This window comes from Pleurodeles waltl, chromosome 3_1 (assembly GCF_031143425.1).
Source record: "Pleurodeles waltl isolate 20211129_DDA chromosome 3_1, aPleWal1.hap1.20221129, whole genome shotgun sequence".
Taxonomy (NCBI): Eukaryota; Metazoa; Chordata; class Amphibia; order Caudata; family Salamandridae; genus Pleurodeles; species Pleurodeles waltl.
Window position 1 is genome coordinate 125,828,781 of NC_090440.1, and position 17,581 is coordinate 125,846,361.

General features: G+C 40.6%; 1 protein-coding gene across 3 annotated transcripts in view; it reads left to right on the forward strand.

Annotated features, from left to right (window-relative positions):
• ANO3 (anoctamin 3) overlaps positions 1 to 17,581 on the forward strand; it is a 1,608,515-nt gene that overhangs the window by 1,464,899 nt on the left and 126,035 nt on the right. For all 3 annotated transcript variants that reach the window (XM_069221955.1, XM_069221956.1, XM_069221954.1), the window contains one exon: positions 1,128 to 1,280. In XM_069221955.1, the coding sequence (XP_069078056.1) occupies positions 1,128 to 1,280 (153 nt within the window). The remainder of the gene's footprint in view (positions 1 to 1,127; positions 1,281 to 17,581) is intronic.

The window sequence follows — 17,581 nt, forward strand, 5'->3', positions numbered from 1 at the left end:
AATGAAAGACACTCAGCATGTTAAGATGATTTGTTTTTTCATTTCTAAAACCAAAACCAAATGGGTGTTTATGAAACCTAATTGTTTCTGATAATGTAGTAGCCCTCTAGATCTCGATCAGAAGTTCTTAACCTTTTGACATCGGTGGACCCCCACTAAGAAATTATTGGAAGCCGGGACCCCCAGCCTAAGTAGTTTGTATGATTTGGAGCTCAAAACAATAGACAAAATTACAAAAACAACTATACACCAAACAGATTCTCAAATATTGAAATATGTTGTGTAATTCACAATCAAACAAAGTATTTATTTTAAAAAATGTCATGTTTCTACCTTATTTGTGTATACTTTATTTAAATAGATTCATTTTAATATTATTTCATTTTATAAAACAGTCACAGACCCCAAGAGTAGGCCTCGCAGACCCCAGGCGCCCTCGGACTCCAGGTTAAGAACCAATGCTCTAGATCATCTATGTGTTGTCCACTTCACTTTTCTTTCACTCTCACTGCGTCGGATTCATAGGGGCTGAACATAGGAGTTAAGGGGGTGAGGGTGCTGCAGCACCTCCAAAATCGCCATCATGGAATTCAGAAGGTGAATGAGCAATTAATGCCTTCAAATTGTGTGTTCATCTTGCCACATTTGCTGTTCATTCAAAGAGAAAGGCCAGATTTCAGGCTATATTGTCTGACAATTTGCTGGTCAATCTTTCAACGGTTAAATTGGTGTTACTTTTCATCCTCTGGCTGCAAAGTGAAAGGATTTTCTAAAACTGACATAGATGGTTTTGTGGGGTACTGCCAGTGGGAAAGAAAAGGCTGTAGAATGTCATTTTTTCCTAAGACACACCCTTTAAATACCTGCAGATTAACTATACACACATTTCAAACATATTGGTAATTAGAAATGCACAAATGAAGCACGTTTCTCTAATTCTTAAGTCTACATTTGTTATTTATGTGACCCATGGATTCTTTACAGTCTCTATGACTTCACTGATATAACATTAATGGCAACACCCTACACTGAAAACTGTTCAGCACCACTGTTGTAGTTGATAACTTCAAGATGCTTTCAATGCAAATGTGACTGTGAAGTGCTAAACACATGTTCATTCTTCCTAGTCATACAGTTCGGCTTCACCACCATTTTTGTTGCTGCCTTCCCACTCGCCCCTCTACTTGCACTGCTTAACAACATCATTGAGATCCGACTGGATGCTTACAAGTTTGTGACGCAGTGGAGAAGGCCGATGCCAGCAAGAGCAACAGATATTGGTAAGAAAAATGAAAAAAGTCCTTGCCCTTTCATCGAAAAATATTGGTGTACAGTGCTAACACAAGATGTACAGACTTCCATTTATTGTTAACCAAAACGGATTTATACCTGGCTGTTGAGAACGTCTTATTGGCTGGATAAAGAGCTATGAGACTTCCCTCTCATAAATATGTATTTGTACAAATGCAGTGTTTAGTAGCGCCTCTGCAGGTCAATGAACAATGCGCATGCGCTTCGTGTGTCTGGTGAAGGCTTGTGACACCCTTGTATCCTTCGGCAAGAGCAGGGCATTCTGTAACAGGATCATGACTCTTTGGGTGCCAGAGTGTCAACACTACCTCTCTGTTCCTGAAAGAAAACCAGTACCTGACTTTCCTACAGTCAAACGAAAAGCTCAATGCATGTTTATTTCGGTAGGCAGATAAGATATGGAACACAATCTCTGTTTAGCCCTTGTTTGCTTACTGGAAACAACCCCTTGTGATTATGTTTAATGTTTCTAAAAAGATCTGTTTTCCTATTAAAGGCTCCGTGCTACTGTTTTGGCCAGCTCATTGACTTTGCAGTTTTTCGTTATTAAGACTTCACTCTGAACTGCTCGCTACAAGCGCTCACTTTCCTGTCTTCCATTAACACAGTGCTTAATTTGAGTTGGTGGTTGTCACCAGGGTCCACAAGCACACATTTTTTTCAAATTAGACATTTCACAAGGGCAAGAGAGTGAAAATCACACAGTGCCTCATTTACAAGAATAAGGGCCGATGAGTCAGATTTCTTGCGCTGCCTAACGATTCCCTAATGACTCCATTGATGCACTGTATTTACTATACAGAGCACCATGCTGCACGTAGTGAAGTCGCAGAATGATAGAGTGAAATTTCACTGTGTCAGTTCTGCGTGGCGTTTTGCAGACAACGCCTACCTTGCATATATTCTACTTGGGACAGGTTTTAATGTGACAAGGCTTTTCAAACTGACGCTTTGGGCCTAATGCACGAGTTTGTAGAACTGGAGCAGTGTAAAGCGCTGCTTAGCGCCACCTCTGAGTCAAAACAAATGACATAACGGTGGCACAAAGCTTTGTAAATGAGGCCCATAAAGTGGAAAGACAGGTGAAGAGAAAGATGGGAAACCTGTCCCAAAGGAAGAAAGCAGGTGCCTGCAAGAGTGAAATAATGGGGCAGGGGGGTGTCTTGTAGAGGATTAAAGAGACATTAGGTGGTTTTAAGGGTACGCAGTCTTGGTATTCCACTAGACGATATTTAGTTATATTGGTTGTGGGCTTCTGAGAAGAGCTTCAGGCACCGGCACAATTTCTTTTACAAACTAAGCACTGGCATCTCCCCATCCCTCACCTGTATGCTCACCGACCCAAGCACAGTGGTAGAATAGCTGATTAAAGTGGGTCCCTCTCTCCACTTCTCTGGTGTCCCTAGGGATATGGAAAGGTGCTTGAACAAGCATGGCTTTTGCACCACCAACCGCAATTCTAGCTGTCAAATATGGGTGCGTGCAGACCAGTACCTAACAAGAGACTGCAAAGTCATCAACAATTTAAAAACATTAAACCTTTCTGGCAGTCCTATTAGAAATGTGAGAGTTTCTGCAAATTTCCACTATATCCTGAGAAGCCTTTGTAAATTTCTGAAGTTCATAAATCTGCACCTATGTGAAGTATTAAAACTGAAGATGGAAATTTTCAAATTCCTTGAAGAATTTGTCCCCTTATTTCTACTGTCAATATTCAGTAATATTCACAGCAATCAATTCTTCATTGGATTTATTTTGTCTGTAAATTGTTAGCATGTCAGACCTTAATGAGTAAACTTACAAGGGGATGCGAATAGGTCGATGAACCTTTTGACCCGCAATTAAGATGTTCTTACCATAGCTCCAGTACATAATCAATAATCAATACAGAATAATCAATAATCATTAGTAGTCAGTATAATCAATGGAGTCAGTAATTTTCACACACCATGACTTTTCAGTCATGAATAACCACACCTTTAGTAACAGTTAGAATATTTATTTCCCTATATTAACAATGCTAAGGTCATGTAGATTGATCTCAAAATCAAGTGAAACACATACAGGAACAACACTGGTTGTCCAAAGCGGCAGAAGAAATGCAATCTAATCAAAGCTTGAGCTACGACACATTCTAAGGTTATGGTGCAAATCAATAGCAAAGTCAACTGCGTCAATTAAATGAAGTACATAACGTTTAGCAGAGAAATTCATTAAGCATTAATACCTGTTATCATAATTCATTAGTGAGGATCATTAACTAACGTCAGATTAGCATCAGCATGCTGGGCTTCATGCAAAACGATTTAGTAACACAAACTTGGAAAAACATCTACTTATGGCTCTATCTAAACAGCACAGTTGGTACCTAGAAAGAAAAAACAAATATGCACAATAATCACAATTTGGATACACCTATCCTCAGGGTGGATCAGCAAAGCAGAATTAGACTTCGTCCTCAGGAGATCAGTCAATCAGCAAGGCATCAGGATTCAGCATCAAAATTTAAAAAGGGCAAAGTCTTTAAGCATTAAAGTTAAGCACGTCGCTTTTCAAGATGCATAAGAAAGTAGTAACCTTTCAGTCAGGAAAAATGGGCAATAATGTCTGTCTTCTCTCTGTGCAGTGTCGTGAAGTCTAGGTTACCTAAAATACCCCCAAATCCCTATTGGTCATTTAATCATATGTTTGCACTCTGTCCAATAAAACTAAAATCCCAAATCTAGGAATTCTAATATTACTCCTTTCATATGTCGTTGATTGGTTTGTCTTGCGATGTCCTCTTAATCCGGCTTGTCGGGTAACAATATTGTTGCAGCTTCTACTCTAGTCAGTATCTTCATTGTTCTTGTCCTGGGAAAGTTAGTCTCACACACATTACATAGAAAATGTTGCATTAGCAGGAACATCATCTCCTAACAGGAGGTTCACACGAAAAGCTTCCATTATGAGAACATTTAAACAATACAATAGAGATCAGGGATGTGGAATTCCTATCACCCGACACATCTTGTTTGGGGTCAAGGGCAACAAGTTTTTATGTTTACTTTGTCCTTGGGACAAGTAGGCCCAACCCTCTGCAGCACAAACCCTTTGGCTGCCTGTTTACAGAGAGTGGAACTCTCTATAGTTGAGGTAATGTGTTTCCAAAAGACAATGCTGTTCGAACTTGTATTTATGGTTCATTATTTGAAAACCTTCATTATTAGGGTGAGTGCTGTAAATAAATGTTTTAAGGTCACACTTCACTACTAACGTTGGTTCCAGTACAAATAAAAAAAAACGTGTATACACATGTTTGAAAAGTTTAGGCTATGAGGCTAAGTATAATGCTCCCAGAATGCTCTCTGATTAGATGCAAATGAGGTGTCATTTAGTAAAATGTTTTGATGCATGCTAGTTGTAATGATGTAACATGGCTCCATGCCAGAACACTGGGCATGGAACCAGCTTGTTCTGAGGTTCTGTGATGCAGGGTTCTCTGCATGACAGTTGATATGCTGGTGGTTGGTTGAGGCTGTAATAAATACCTCCTACCACATATCTTCATCTGGTGTGGATTCACTTTATTACACTGGCGACGAGTGGGCGGAGAAAGGAACCCAGAGGAAGGGACAGCCTCCACAACAACAAAGAAGGAAGAGCTTGGATTATTTAAGAGAAAAACGGAGATAACTTACAGAGACGTGCTGGGAGAGGAACCAACTTGTTCTGAGGTTCTGTGATGCAGGGTTCTCTGCATGACAGTTGATATGCTGGTGGTTGGTTGAGGCTGTAATAAATACCTCCTACCACATATCTTCATCTGGTGTGGATTCACTTTATTACACTGGCGACGAGTAGGCGGAGAAAGGAACCCAGAGGAAGGGACAGCCTCAACAACAACAAAGAAGGAAGAGCTTGGATTATTTAAGAGAAAAACGGAGATAACTTACAAAGACGTGCTGGGAGAGGATCGAGCGTCTTGCAGCATGTTCTAGCGGAGAAAAGTGTGAAATTGCGGTTGTAGGGGCTTTGTGGAAAGCTGTTTGAGCATTTACTAAGGATCAAAGTGGTCTCTGTATGCTTCACGACGTCAGAAGGTCAGTGAGCAATTGAAAAAGGACTGTAAGCTGTGGGAATTGTTGGCGGCCATCTTGAGTGTGGTGAAAGGAGAAAAACAAGCCAGATTGACTGAAGAAAATAGACTGGATGTTTGGTTGCGGCCATTTTGAGTGAGGAAAACGATCCGAGATTGCTCAAAGAGAAAGCAAGCCCAACTGCCTGAAGAAAACGGACTAAATGTTTTGTGGCGGCCATCTTAGATGAGAAAGAAGGAATTTTTTTTTTTTACATTTTTTTTACAGCGCAATTGTTGGAGGACCTCGAAGAAGAACATCGACGGTCTATTGGAAGTTGAAACTTAGACGGAGACTGGATAAGGATCACTATATTGGTTTGTGGTCACGGGAATATACATTTCTTTGGAAACTTTATTGCACTTGTGGAATACAAGTATTGGGCGTTGTAAAATGAATTAAACTGAAAAGGTCGTCTCTGCGGTGACAAACACACCTGAGGACCCGTGTTTGATATAGCGGCATCGTGCTGGGACATACGGTGACTGGCACACCTTTTGGACTTTAAGTACTTTTAGCAACTAGTAGGGTTTGGAATATATTGTGGGGAAGAAGTGTTTTACACCTCTTGTGAGTATGCAGAATGTTACGGCGCCGCCGTTTTTCTTGTCAGATCCAGGAGAACCGGTTATTAAGTGGAAGAAATGGAAAAAGATTTTTGAGAATTATGCCAGGGTGTGTGGTACGAATTTGAGTGGTGAAAGGAAGCAGGCACTTTTGTTACATTGTTTAGGGGGTGAAGGACAGGAGGTGTTGGAAAATCTACCTCCATTGTCGCAAGCTGATCAGAGGGGGTTGAATGAATATGAAATATGTGCAAGACAACTAGATTTACATTACTTGCCAAAGATTAGTACTATTATGGAATCGTGTGTCTGGTGAAGGCTTGTGACACCCTTGTATCCTTCGGCAAGAGCAGGGCATTCTGTAACAGGATCATGACTCTTTGGGTGCCAGAGTGTCAACACTACCTCTCTGTTCCTGAAAGAAAACCAGTACCTGACTTTCCTACAGTCAAACGAAAAGCTCAATGCATGTTTATTTCGGTAGGCAGATAAGATATGGAACACAATCTCTGTTTAGCCCTTGTTTGCTTACTGGAAACAACCCCTTGTGATTATGTTTAATGTTTCTAAAAAGATCTGTTTTCCTATTAAAGGCTCCGTGCTACTGTTTTGGCCAGCTCATTGACTTTGCAGTTTTTCGTTATTAAGACTTCACTCTGAACTGCTCGCTACAAGCGCTCACTTTCCTGTCTTCCATTAACACAGTGCTTAATTTGAGTTGGTGGTTGTCACCAGGGTCCACAAGCACACATTTTTTTCAAATTAGACATTTCACAAGGGCAAGAGAGTGAAAATCACACAGTGCCTCATTTACAAGAATAAGGGCCGATGAGTCAGATTTCTTGCGCTGCCTAACGATTCCCTAATGACTCCATTGATGCACTGTATTTACTATACAGAGCACCATGCTGCACGTAGTGAAGTCGCAGAATGATAGAGTGAAATTTCACTGTGTCAGTTCTGCGTGGCGTTTTGCAGACAACGCCTACCTTGCATATATTCTACTTGGGACAGGTTTTAATGTGACAAGGCTTTTCAAACTGACGCTTTGGGCCTAATGCACGAGTTTGTAGAACTGGAGCAGTGTAAAGCGCTGCTTAGCGCCACCTCTGAGTCAAAACAAATGACATAACGGTGGCACAAAGCTTTGTAAATGAGGCCCATAAAGTGGAAAGACAGGTGAAGAGAAAGATGGGAAACCTGTCCCAAAGGAAGAAAGCAGGTGCCTGCAAGAGTGAAATAATGGGGCAGGGGGGTGTCTTGTAGAGGATTAAAGAGACATTAGGTGGTTTTAAGGGTACGCAGTCTTGGTATTCCACTAGACGATATTTAGTTATATTGGTTGTGGGCTTCTGAGAAGAGCTTCAGGCACCGGCACAATTTCTTTTACAAACTAAGCACTGGCATCTCCCCATCCCTCACCTGTATGCTCACCGACCCAAGCACAGTGGTAGAATAGCTGATTAAAGTGGGTCCCTCTCTCCACTTCTCTGGTGTCCCTAGGGATATGGAAAGGTGCTTGAACAAGCATGGCTTTTGCACCACCAACCGCAATTCTAGCTGTCAAATATGGGTGCGTGCAGACCAGTACCTAACAAGAGACTGCAAAGTCATCAACAATTTAAAAACATTAAACCTTTCTGGCAGTCCTATTAGAAATGTGAGAGTTTCTGCAAATTTCCACTATATCCTGAGAAGCCTTTGTAAATTTCTGAAGTTCATAAATCTGCACCTATGTGAAGTATTAAAACTGAAGATGGAAATTTTCAAATTCCTTGAAGAATTTGTCCCCTTATTTCTACTGTCAATATTCAGTAATATTCACAGCAATCAATTCTTCATTGGATTTATTTTGTCTGTAAATTGTTAGCATGTCAGACCTTAATGAGTAAACTTACAAGGGGATGCGAATAGGTCGATGAACCTTTTGACCCGCAATTAAGATGTTCTTACCATAGCTCCAGTACATAATCAATAATCAATACAGAATAATCAATAATCATTAGTAGTCAGTATAATCAATGGAGTCAGTAATTTTCACACACCATGACTTTTCAGTCATGAATAACCACACCTTTAGTAACAGTTAGAATATTTATTTCCCTATATTAACAATGCTAAGGTCATGTAGATTGATCTCAAAATCAAGTGAAACACATACAGGAACAACACTGGTTGTCCAAAGCGGCAGAAGAAATGCAATCTAATCAAAGCTTGAGCTACGACACATTCTAAGGTTATGGTGCAAATCAATAGCAAAGTCAACTGCGTCAATTAAATGAAGTACATAACGTTTAGCAGAGAAATTCATTAAGCATTAATACCTGTTATCATAATTCATTAGTGAGGATCATTAACTAACGTCAGATTAGCATCAGCATGCTGGGCTTCATGCAAAACGATTTAGTAACACAAACTTGGAAAAACATCTACTTATGGCTCTATCTAAACAGCACAGTTGGTACCTAGAAAGAAAAAACAGATATGCACAATAATCACAATTTGGATACACCTATCCTCAGGGTGGATCAGCAAAGCAGAATTAGACTTCGTCCTCAGGAGATCAGTCAATCAGCAAGGCATCAGGATTCAGCATCAAAATTTAAAAAGGGCAAAGTCTTTAAGCATTAAAGTTAAGCACGTCGCTTTTCAAGATGCATAAGAAAGTAGTAACCTTTCAGTCAGGAAAAATGGGCAATAATGTCTGTCTTCTCTCTGTGCAGTGTCGTGAAGTCTAGGTTACCTAAAATACCCCCAAATCCCTATTGGTCATTTAATCATATGTTTGCACTCTGTCCAATAAAACTAAAATCCCAAATCTAGGAATTCTAATATTACTCCTTTCATATGTCGTTGATTGGTTTGTCTTGCGATGTCCTCTTAATCCGGCTTGTCGGGTAACAATATTGTTGCAGCTTCTACTCTAGTCAGTATCTTCATTGTTCTTGTCCTGGGAAAGTTAGTCTCACACACATTACATAGAAAATGTTGCATTAGCAGGAACATCATCTCCTAACAGGAGGTTCACACGAAAAGCTTCCATTATGAGAACCTTTAAACAATACAATAGAGATCAGGGATGTGGAATTCCTATCACCCGACACATCTTGTTTGGGGTCAAGGGCAACAAGTTTTTATGTTTACTTTGTCCTTGGGACAAGTAGGCCCAACCCTCTGCAGCACAAACCCTTTGGCTGCCTGTTTACAGAGAGTGGAACTCTCTACAGTTGAGGTAATGTGTTTCCAAAAGACAATGCTGTTTGAACTTGTATTTATGGTTCATTATTTGAAAACCTTCATTATTAGGGTGAGTGCTGTAAATAAATGTTTTAAGGTCACACTTCACTACTAACGTTGGTTCCAGTACAAATAAAAAAAAACGTGTATACACATGTTTGAAAAGTTTAGGCTATGAGGCTAAGTATAATGCTCCCAGAATGCTCTCTGATTAGATGCAAATGAGGTGTCATTTAGTAAAATGTTTTGATGCATGCTAGTTGTAATGATGTAACATGGCTCCATGCCAGAACACTGGGCATGGAACCAGCTTGTTCTGAGGTTCTGTGATGCAGGGTTCTCTGCATGACAGTTGATATGCTGGTGGTTGGTTGAGGCTGTAATAAATACCTCCTACCACATATCTTCATCTGGTGTGGATTCACTTTATTACACTGGCGACGAGTGGGCGGAGAAAGGAACCCAGAGGAAGGGACAGCCTCCACAACAACAAAGAAGGAAGAGCTTGGATTATTTAAGAGAAAAACGGAGATAACTTACAGAGACGTGCTGGGAGAGGAACCAACTTGTTCTGAGGTTCTGTGATGCAGGGTTCTCTGCATGACAGTTGATATGCTGGTGGTTGGTTGAGGCTGTAATAAATACCTCCTACCACATATCTTCATCTGGTGTGGATTCACTTTATTACACTGGCGACGAGTAGGCGGAGAAAGGAACCCAGAGGAAGGGACAGCCTCAACAACAACAAAGAAGGAAGAGCTTGGATTATTTAAGAGAAAAACGGAGATAACTTACAAAGACGTGCTGGGAGAGGATCGAGCGTCTTGCAGCATGTTCTAGCGGAGAAAAGTGTGAAATTGCGGTTGTAGGGGCTTTGTGGAAAGCTGTTTGAGCATTTACTAAGGATCAAAGTGGTCTCTGTATGCTTCACGACGTCAGAAGGTCAGTGAGCAATTGAAAAAGGACTGTAAGCTGTGGGAATTGTTGGCGGCCATCTTGAGTGTGGTGAAAGGAGAAAAACAAGCCAGATTGACTGAAGAAAATAGACTGGATGTTTGGTTGCGGCCATTTTGAGTGAGGAAAACGATCCGAGATTGCTCAAAGAGAAAGCAAGCCCAACTGCCTGAAGAAAACGGACTAAATGTTTTGTGGCGGCCATCTTAGATGAGGAAGAAGGAATTTTTTTTTTTTACATTTTTTTTACAGCGCAATTGTTGGAGGACCTCGAAGAAGAACATCGACGGTCTATTGGAAGTTGAAACTTAGACGGAGACTGGATAAGGATCACTATATTGGTTTGTGGTCACGGGAATATACATTTCTTTGGAAACTTTATTGCACTTGTGGAATACAAGTATTGGGCGTTGTAAAATGAATTAAACTGAAAAGGTCGTCTCTGCGGTGACAAACACACCTGAGGACCCGTGTTTGATATAGCGGCATCGTGCTGGGACATACGGTGACTGGCACACCTTTTGGACTTTAAGTACTTTTAGCAACTAGTAGGGTTTGGAATATATTGTGGGGAAGAAGTGTTTTACACCTCTTGTGAGTATGCAGAATGTTACGGCGCCGCCGTTTTTCTTGTCAGATCCAGGAGAACCGGTTATTAAGTGGAAGAAATGGAAAAAGATTTTTGAGAATTATGCCAGGGTGTGTGGTACGAATTTGAGTGGTGAAAGGAAGCAGGCACTTTTGTTACATTGTTTAGGGGGTGAAGGACAGGAGGTGTTGGAAAATCTACCTCCATTGTCGCAAGCTGATCAGAGGGGGTTGAATGAATATGAAATATGTGCAAGACAACTAGATTTACATTACTTGCCAAAGATTAGTACTATTATGGAAAGGTACCATTTTGGTTTGCGGGAGCAAGGGAAAGAGGAGAGTGTTGAAGAATATATTACGGCTTTACGGAAGTTGGCTTCAAGTTGTAAATTTGGGGCGTTGGTAGAAGAAAGGATTAGAGATCAGTTTGTGCTGAGGTGTTGCAGTGATAAAGTGAGGGAAGAACTCTGGCTAAAGGACGAGCCACCGTTGGATGAGGTTGTTAGTATTGCAAAAAGGGTAGAGCATATGTTAAAGTGTGTTGGAGAACTAAGTAAAGCACATAAAGAAGACAAGGTCAGTGTAAAAGCACAAGAAGTGGAGTGTCAAGTCATACAAAAAGATGAGAAGGAAAAAAAGTATGAGGGTGTCCGTGAGAAAGGTGTTGTAATAGAAAATAGCGCAGAAAAGACACAGGGGAATAGGAGGTTTGCAACACCTTTTCAAGGAAATTGCTACAGATGTGGAAGATTTGGACACATGGCTAGTGCAAGTGAGTGTCCTGCTAATAGGATTACTTGTAATGTTTGTGGAAAAAGAGGACATTTTGGGAAAAATTGTAGGATGAGGAATAGGAGAGATTCTAGATCAGAAATAAAGGAAGTCAGTTTTCAAGTTAGTGAGAGTGAGGTGGAACATCCCTCTGAATGGGTTTTGGTGGGGGATGTTAGAGTCAAAATGAAATTTGATTCGTGCTCTCACATCACGTTTCTCTCAAAGGATCTTTTTATGAAGAATTTTCAAGGAAGGAAGAAACTGTTCAAACCTAATATTAAACCTACGGGTTATGGTGGGTTGCCAATTAAGTTATTAGGTTATTTTGATGACTGCATTGAGTACAATGGTAGGTTCACTGATGCTAGGATTTATGTTTCTGAGAGGGGTGATAATTTGTTGAGCTGGAGTCATCAAGCACGTTTGGGTGTCATTCTTAATCCTATTGCACATCCATCTGTTCAGGTACAATCTATTGAGGGTGACGAAAACAAGTTTGTGAGAGCTTTTGGTGAATTGTTCAGTGACACCTTGGGGTGTTTAAAGGGGTACAATCACCATATTAAGTTAAAACAGGGCGCAGTACCAGTTGTGGCAAAAGTTAGACGCATTCCCATTTGTGTCCAAGACGCTGTACAAAAAGAGATAGATAAATTGTTGTCCACTGGTGTTATACAGCCTGTAGAGGCAACGGAGTGGTTAGCTCCCATTGTTGTGGCACGTAAACCAAATAATGAAATCCATCTATGTGTGGATCTTCGTGCCTTAAATAAAGAAGTGGTGGTTGACAAGTTCCCACTTCCCAATATTGAGGAATTAGTATCATCGTTGGATGGTGCTTGTTATTTTACCACTCTGGATATGGCATCAGCATAGGACATCGAAGAAGAACATCGACGGTCTATTGGAAGTTGAAACTTAAACGGAGACTGGATAAGGATCACTAGGTTGGTTTGTGGTCACGGGAATATACATTTCTTTGGAAACTTTATTGCACTTGTGGAATACAAGTATTGGGCGTTGTAAAATGAATTAAACTGAAAAGGTCGTCTCTGCGGTGACAAACACACCTGATAAATTGGCACACCTTTTGGACTTTAAGTACTTTTAGCAACTAGTAGGGTTTGGAATATATTGTGGGGAAGAAGTGTTTTACACCTCTTGTGAGTATGCAGAATGTTACGGCGCCGCCGTTTTTCTTGTCAGATCCAGGAGAACCGGTTATTAAGTGGAAGAAATGGAAAAAGATTTTTGAGAATTATGCCAGGGTGTGTGGTACGAATTTGAGTGGTGAAAGGAAGCAGGCCCTTTTGTTACATTGTTTAGGGGGTGAAGGACAGGAGGTGTTGGAAAATCTACCTCCATTGTCGCAAGCTGATCAGAGGGGGTTGAATGAATATGAAATATGTGCAAGACAACTAGATTTACATTACTTGCCAAAGATTAGTACTATTATGGAAAGGTACCATTTTGGTTTGCGGGAGCAAGGGAAAGAGGAGAGTGTTGAAGAATATATTACGGCTTTACGGAAGTTGGCGTCAAGTTGTAAATTTGGGGCGTTGGTAGAAGAAAGGATTAGAGATCAGTTTGTGCTGAGGTGTTGCAGTGATAAAGTGAGGGAAGAACTCTGGCTAAAGGACGAGCCACCGTTGGATGAGGTTGTTAGTATTGCAAAAAGGGTAGAGCATATGGTAAAGTGTGTTGGAGAACTAAGTAAAGCACATAAAGAAGAGAAGGTCAGTGTAAAAGCACAAGAAGTGGAGTGTCAAGTCATACAAAAAGATGAGAAGAAAAAAAAGTATGAGGGTGTCCGTGAGAAAGGTGTTGTAATAGAAAATAGCGCAGAAAAGACACAGGGGAATAGGAGGTTTGCAACACCTTTTCAAGGCAATTGCTACAGATGTGGAAGATTTGGACACATGGCTAATGCAAGTGAGTGTCCTGCTAATAGGATTACTTGTAATGTTTGCGGAAAAAGAGGACATTTTTGGAAAAATTGTAGGAGTATTGCAAAAATGGTAGAGCATATGTTAAAGTGTGTTGGAGAACTAAGTAAAGCACATAAAGAAGACAAGGTCAGTGTAAAAGCACAAGAAGTGGAGTGTCAAGTCATACAAAAAGATGAGAAGGAAAAAAAGTATGAGGGTGTCCGTGAGAAAGGTTTTGTAATAGAAAATAGTGCAGGAAAGACACAGGGGAATAGGAGGTTTGCAACACCTTTTCAAGGAAATTGCTACAGATGTGGAAGATTTGGACACATGGCTAATGCAAGTGAGTGTCCTGCTAATAGGATTACTTGTAATGTTTGCGGAAAAAGAGGACATTTTGGGAAAAATTGTAGGATGAGGAATAGGAGAGATTCTAGATCAGAAATAAAGGAAGTCAGTTTTCAAGTTAGTGAGAGTGAGGTGGAACATCCCTCTGAGTGGGTTTTGGTGGGGGATGTTAGAGTCAAAATGAAATTTGATTCGTGCTCTCACATCACGTTTCTCTCAAAGGATTTTTTTATGAAGAATTTTCAAGGAAGGAAGAAACTGTTCAAACCTAATATTAAACCTACGGGTTATGGTGGGTTGCCAATTAAGTTATTAGGTTATTTTGATGACTGCATTGAGTACAATGGTAGGTTCACTGATGCTAGGATTTATGTTGCTGAGAGGGGTGATAATTTGTTGAGCTGGAGTCATCAATCTCTTTTAAAGTCCTGTTAAATCTCTCCAAAGCACCATTCGCCTCTGGATGATATAACGCAATTTTTTTATGTACAATTCCACATTTTACAAAATACTCCTCCATCTGAGCAGAACAGAACTGCGGACCATTGTCAGAAAGAATAGAGTTAGGAAAACTCTCGCGTTTGAACACAGATTCTAAAAAACTGATCACAGATTGAGAAGTGATCTCTCTCACCAAACTCACCTCCACCCATCGTGAATACAAATCCAGCAACACCAACAGGTAAGGAGTCTGATGTTCTCCATGCAATGGCCCCCCAATATCGATAGCTAATTCATCCCATGGACTTTTTGGTAAACTTCTACAAACCATAGGTGAACATCTTGGTTTGAGCACCTTATCACTAGCTTGACAAGGTGTACACTCCCTAACAGTACGTTCCACCATCAAATCTAATCCAGGCCACCAGAAATCCTGACGGATGCGCTCTTTGGTTTTAGAAATGCCCGTATGCCCTTCATGAGCCATGTTCACGAGGACTTCTCTCAAACTCAATGGGGGAATCATTCTTGTGCCCCTCATTAGAACACCATCAACAACGGCTAACTCATTTGCAACTAACGACCAAGGTTTAACCAGACTTCGAGACTTATGCTGTTCCAAAAGAGACATCACAGAACACAATTCACTATCCTTTTGCAACTCATCCCTCCATTCATCTTCCTTTACAGCCCCCAGCGTAACATCACAAACTCTTATGCCACACTCAGCATCAAATTGATCATTTTCATCCTGAGATTTATCATTCTCTACCACCTCCACCAATCTCGACAGACAGTCTGCCATTACATTTGTCTTTCCCGGAATGTATTCAAACATGAAGTTATACTCCTGTAAGGAAATGACCCATCTCCTGATCCTCGAGGAAATTGAGTCCAAGGGGGTGAGTCCTAAAAAGGATTTGGTGGACACTATCGAAATGTTAAAAGAACCGTGTACAAAAGATGAGGTTTCTTCATTCTTAGGTATGGCAGAATTTTATAACAAATTTATACGAAATTTTGCAGATAAGACAGTAAATCTAAGGAAGTTGATGTGTAAGAATGCAGAGTTTGTTTGGACGGAAGAGTGTGGTACAGAATTTAAACAAGTAAAAAATGATCTCAGGAATGCACCAAACTTACAAGTTTTTGTACCTGGGAATCCCACTTTCATTGTTACTGATGTGAGTATAAAGGGGCTGGGTGCTCTTCTTTTTCAGATCAGGAAGGGCCAAGAGGTGCTAATAGCTTGTGCTTCAAGATGCTTGAAAGGGGCAGAGATAGGGTATTCTGTTATAGAGAAGGAAGCGTTGGCAATTTTCTGGGCCATAAACAAGTTCAGAAAATTTGTGTGGGGATCTTCTTTCGTAGTCAGGTCTGATCATAAACCCCTGAAAGAAATTTTTGAGAAGAAGGGTTTGGACTCAATTTCCTCGAGGATCAGGAGATGGGTCATTTCCTTACAGGAGTATAACTTCATGTTTGAATACATTCCGGGAAAGACAAATGTAACGGCAGACTGTCTGTCGAGATTGGTGGAGGTGGTAGAGAATGATAAATCTCAGGATGAAAATGATCAATGTGATGCTGAGTGTGGCATAAGAGTTTGTGATGTTACGCTGGGGGCTGTAAAGGAAGATGAATGGAGGGATGAGTTGCAAAAGGATAGTGAATTGTGTTCTGTGATGTCTCTTTTGGAACAGCATAAGTCTCGAAGTCTGGTTAAACCTTGGTCGTTAGTTGCGAATGAGTTAGCCGTTGTTGATGGTGTTCTAATGAGGGGCACAAGAATGATTCCCCCATTGAGTTTGAGAGAAGTCATCGTGAACATGGCTCATGAAGGGCATATGGGCATTTCTAAAACCAAAGAGCGCATCCGTCAGGATTTCTGGTGGCCTGGATTAGATTTGATGGTGGAACGTACTGTTAGGGAGTGTACACCTTGTCAAGCTAGTGATAAGGTGCTCAAACCAAGATGTTCACCTATGGTTTGTAGAAGTTTACCAAAAAGTCCATGGGATGAATTAGCTATCGATATTGTGGGGCCATTGCATGGAGAACATCAGACTCCTTACCTGTTGGTGTTGCTGGATTTGTATTCACGATGGGTGGAGGTGAGTTTGGTGAGAGAGATCACTTCTCAATCTGTGATCAGTTTTTTAGAATCTGTGTTCAAACGCGAGAGTTTTCCTAACTCTATTCTTTCTGACAATGGTCCGCAGTTCTGTTCTGCTCAGATGGAGGAGTATTTTGTAAAATGTGGAATTGTACATAAAAAAATTGCGTTATATCATCCAGAGGCGAATGGTGCTTTGGAGAGATTTAACAGGACTTTAAAAGAGAGTATACAATTAGCAAAGGTAAACTGTTTAGATTGGAGAAAAGAACTGCAGGGTCGTATAACAGCTTACAGGTACACTCCTCATGCATCAACGGGGAAGACTCCTTTTGAACTGCTCAGGGGAAGGTCTCCAAATACTTGTTTGTGTCCTGGCTGGATGGTTGCTGGGAAGGGTTTGAAAAACAATGGTATTGGGGAATGGAGAGACAAAGAAGTGTCTCTGCAAAGCAAAAGGAAGATTTATGTTGATAAAAGGAATAATGCAAAAGTTACACATTTTGAGGTTGGAGATAAAGTAAAGGTCAAAGCTCCTGTTGGGTGTCAAAATTGGTCAAAATATACCTCTCCAAAAACTATCATTAAGCTGTTTAAAAATGCTGTCAAGACGGATGATGGTCGCATCTGGAATCATAGTCGTGTAGCACATTTTGGGGGGTGTGGTGTGGCCGACAGCAGAGATGATACTTCTTATCGTTTTCCCTCTGACATTGATTTAAGGTCTGATAATACTCGTAGGAGTGTCAGAACACGCAGGTTTTTTTTACATTTGCGTGATTTTGTGTAGTTCTTTCTACCCTCTTTTTCTTTCTGTTCAAATGTGTTTTTTGTTCTCATGTTACTTCTGTTCTAATGTAAAGAGGAAGAAGTGTAATGATGTAACATGGCTCCATGCCAGAACACTGGGCATGGAACCAGCTTGTTCTGAGGTTCTGTGATGCAGGGTTCTCTGCATGACAGTTGATATGCTGGTGGTTGGTTGAGGCTGTAATAAATACCTCCTACCACATATCTTCATCTGGTGTGGATTCACTTTATTACACTAGTATTTCCCAAAAATATTTCTAATGGAAAATCAGTGTAACCATTTTCAACACGATTATGGGAAGCATGAAAATAAACAAACACTGACAAAGCCAACTGATCTGACATATTTTTATAAGTCTTTTAGTTTCATCAATGCGTGTCTTGTTT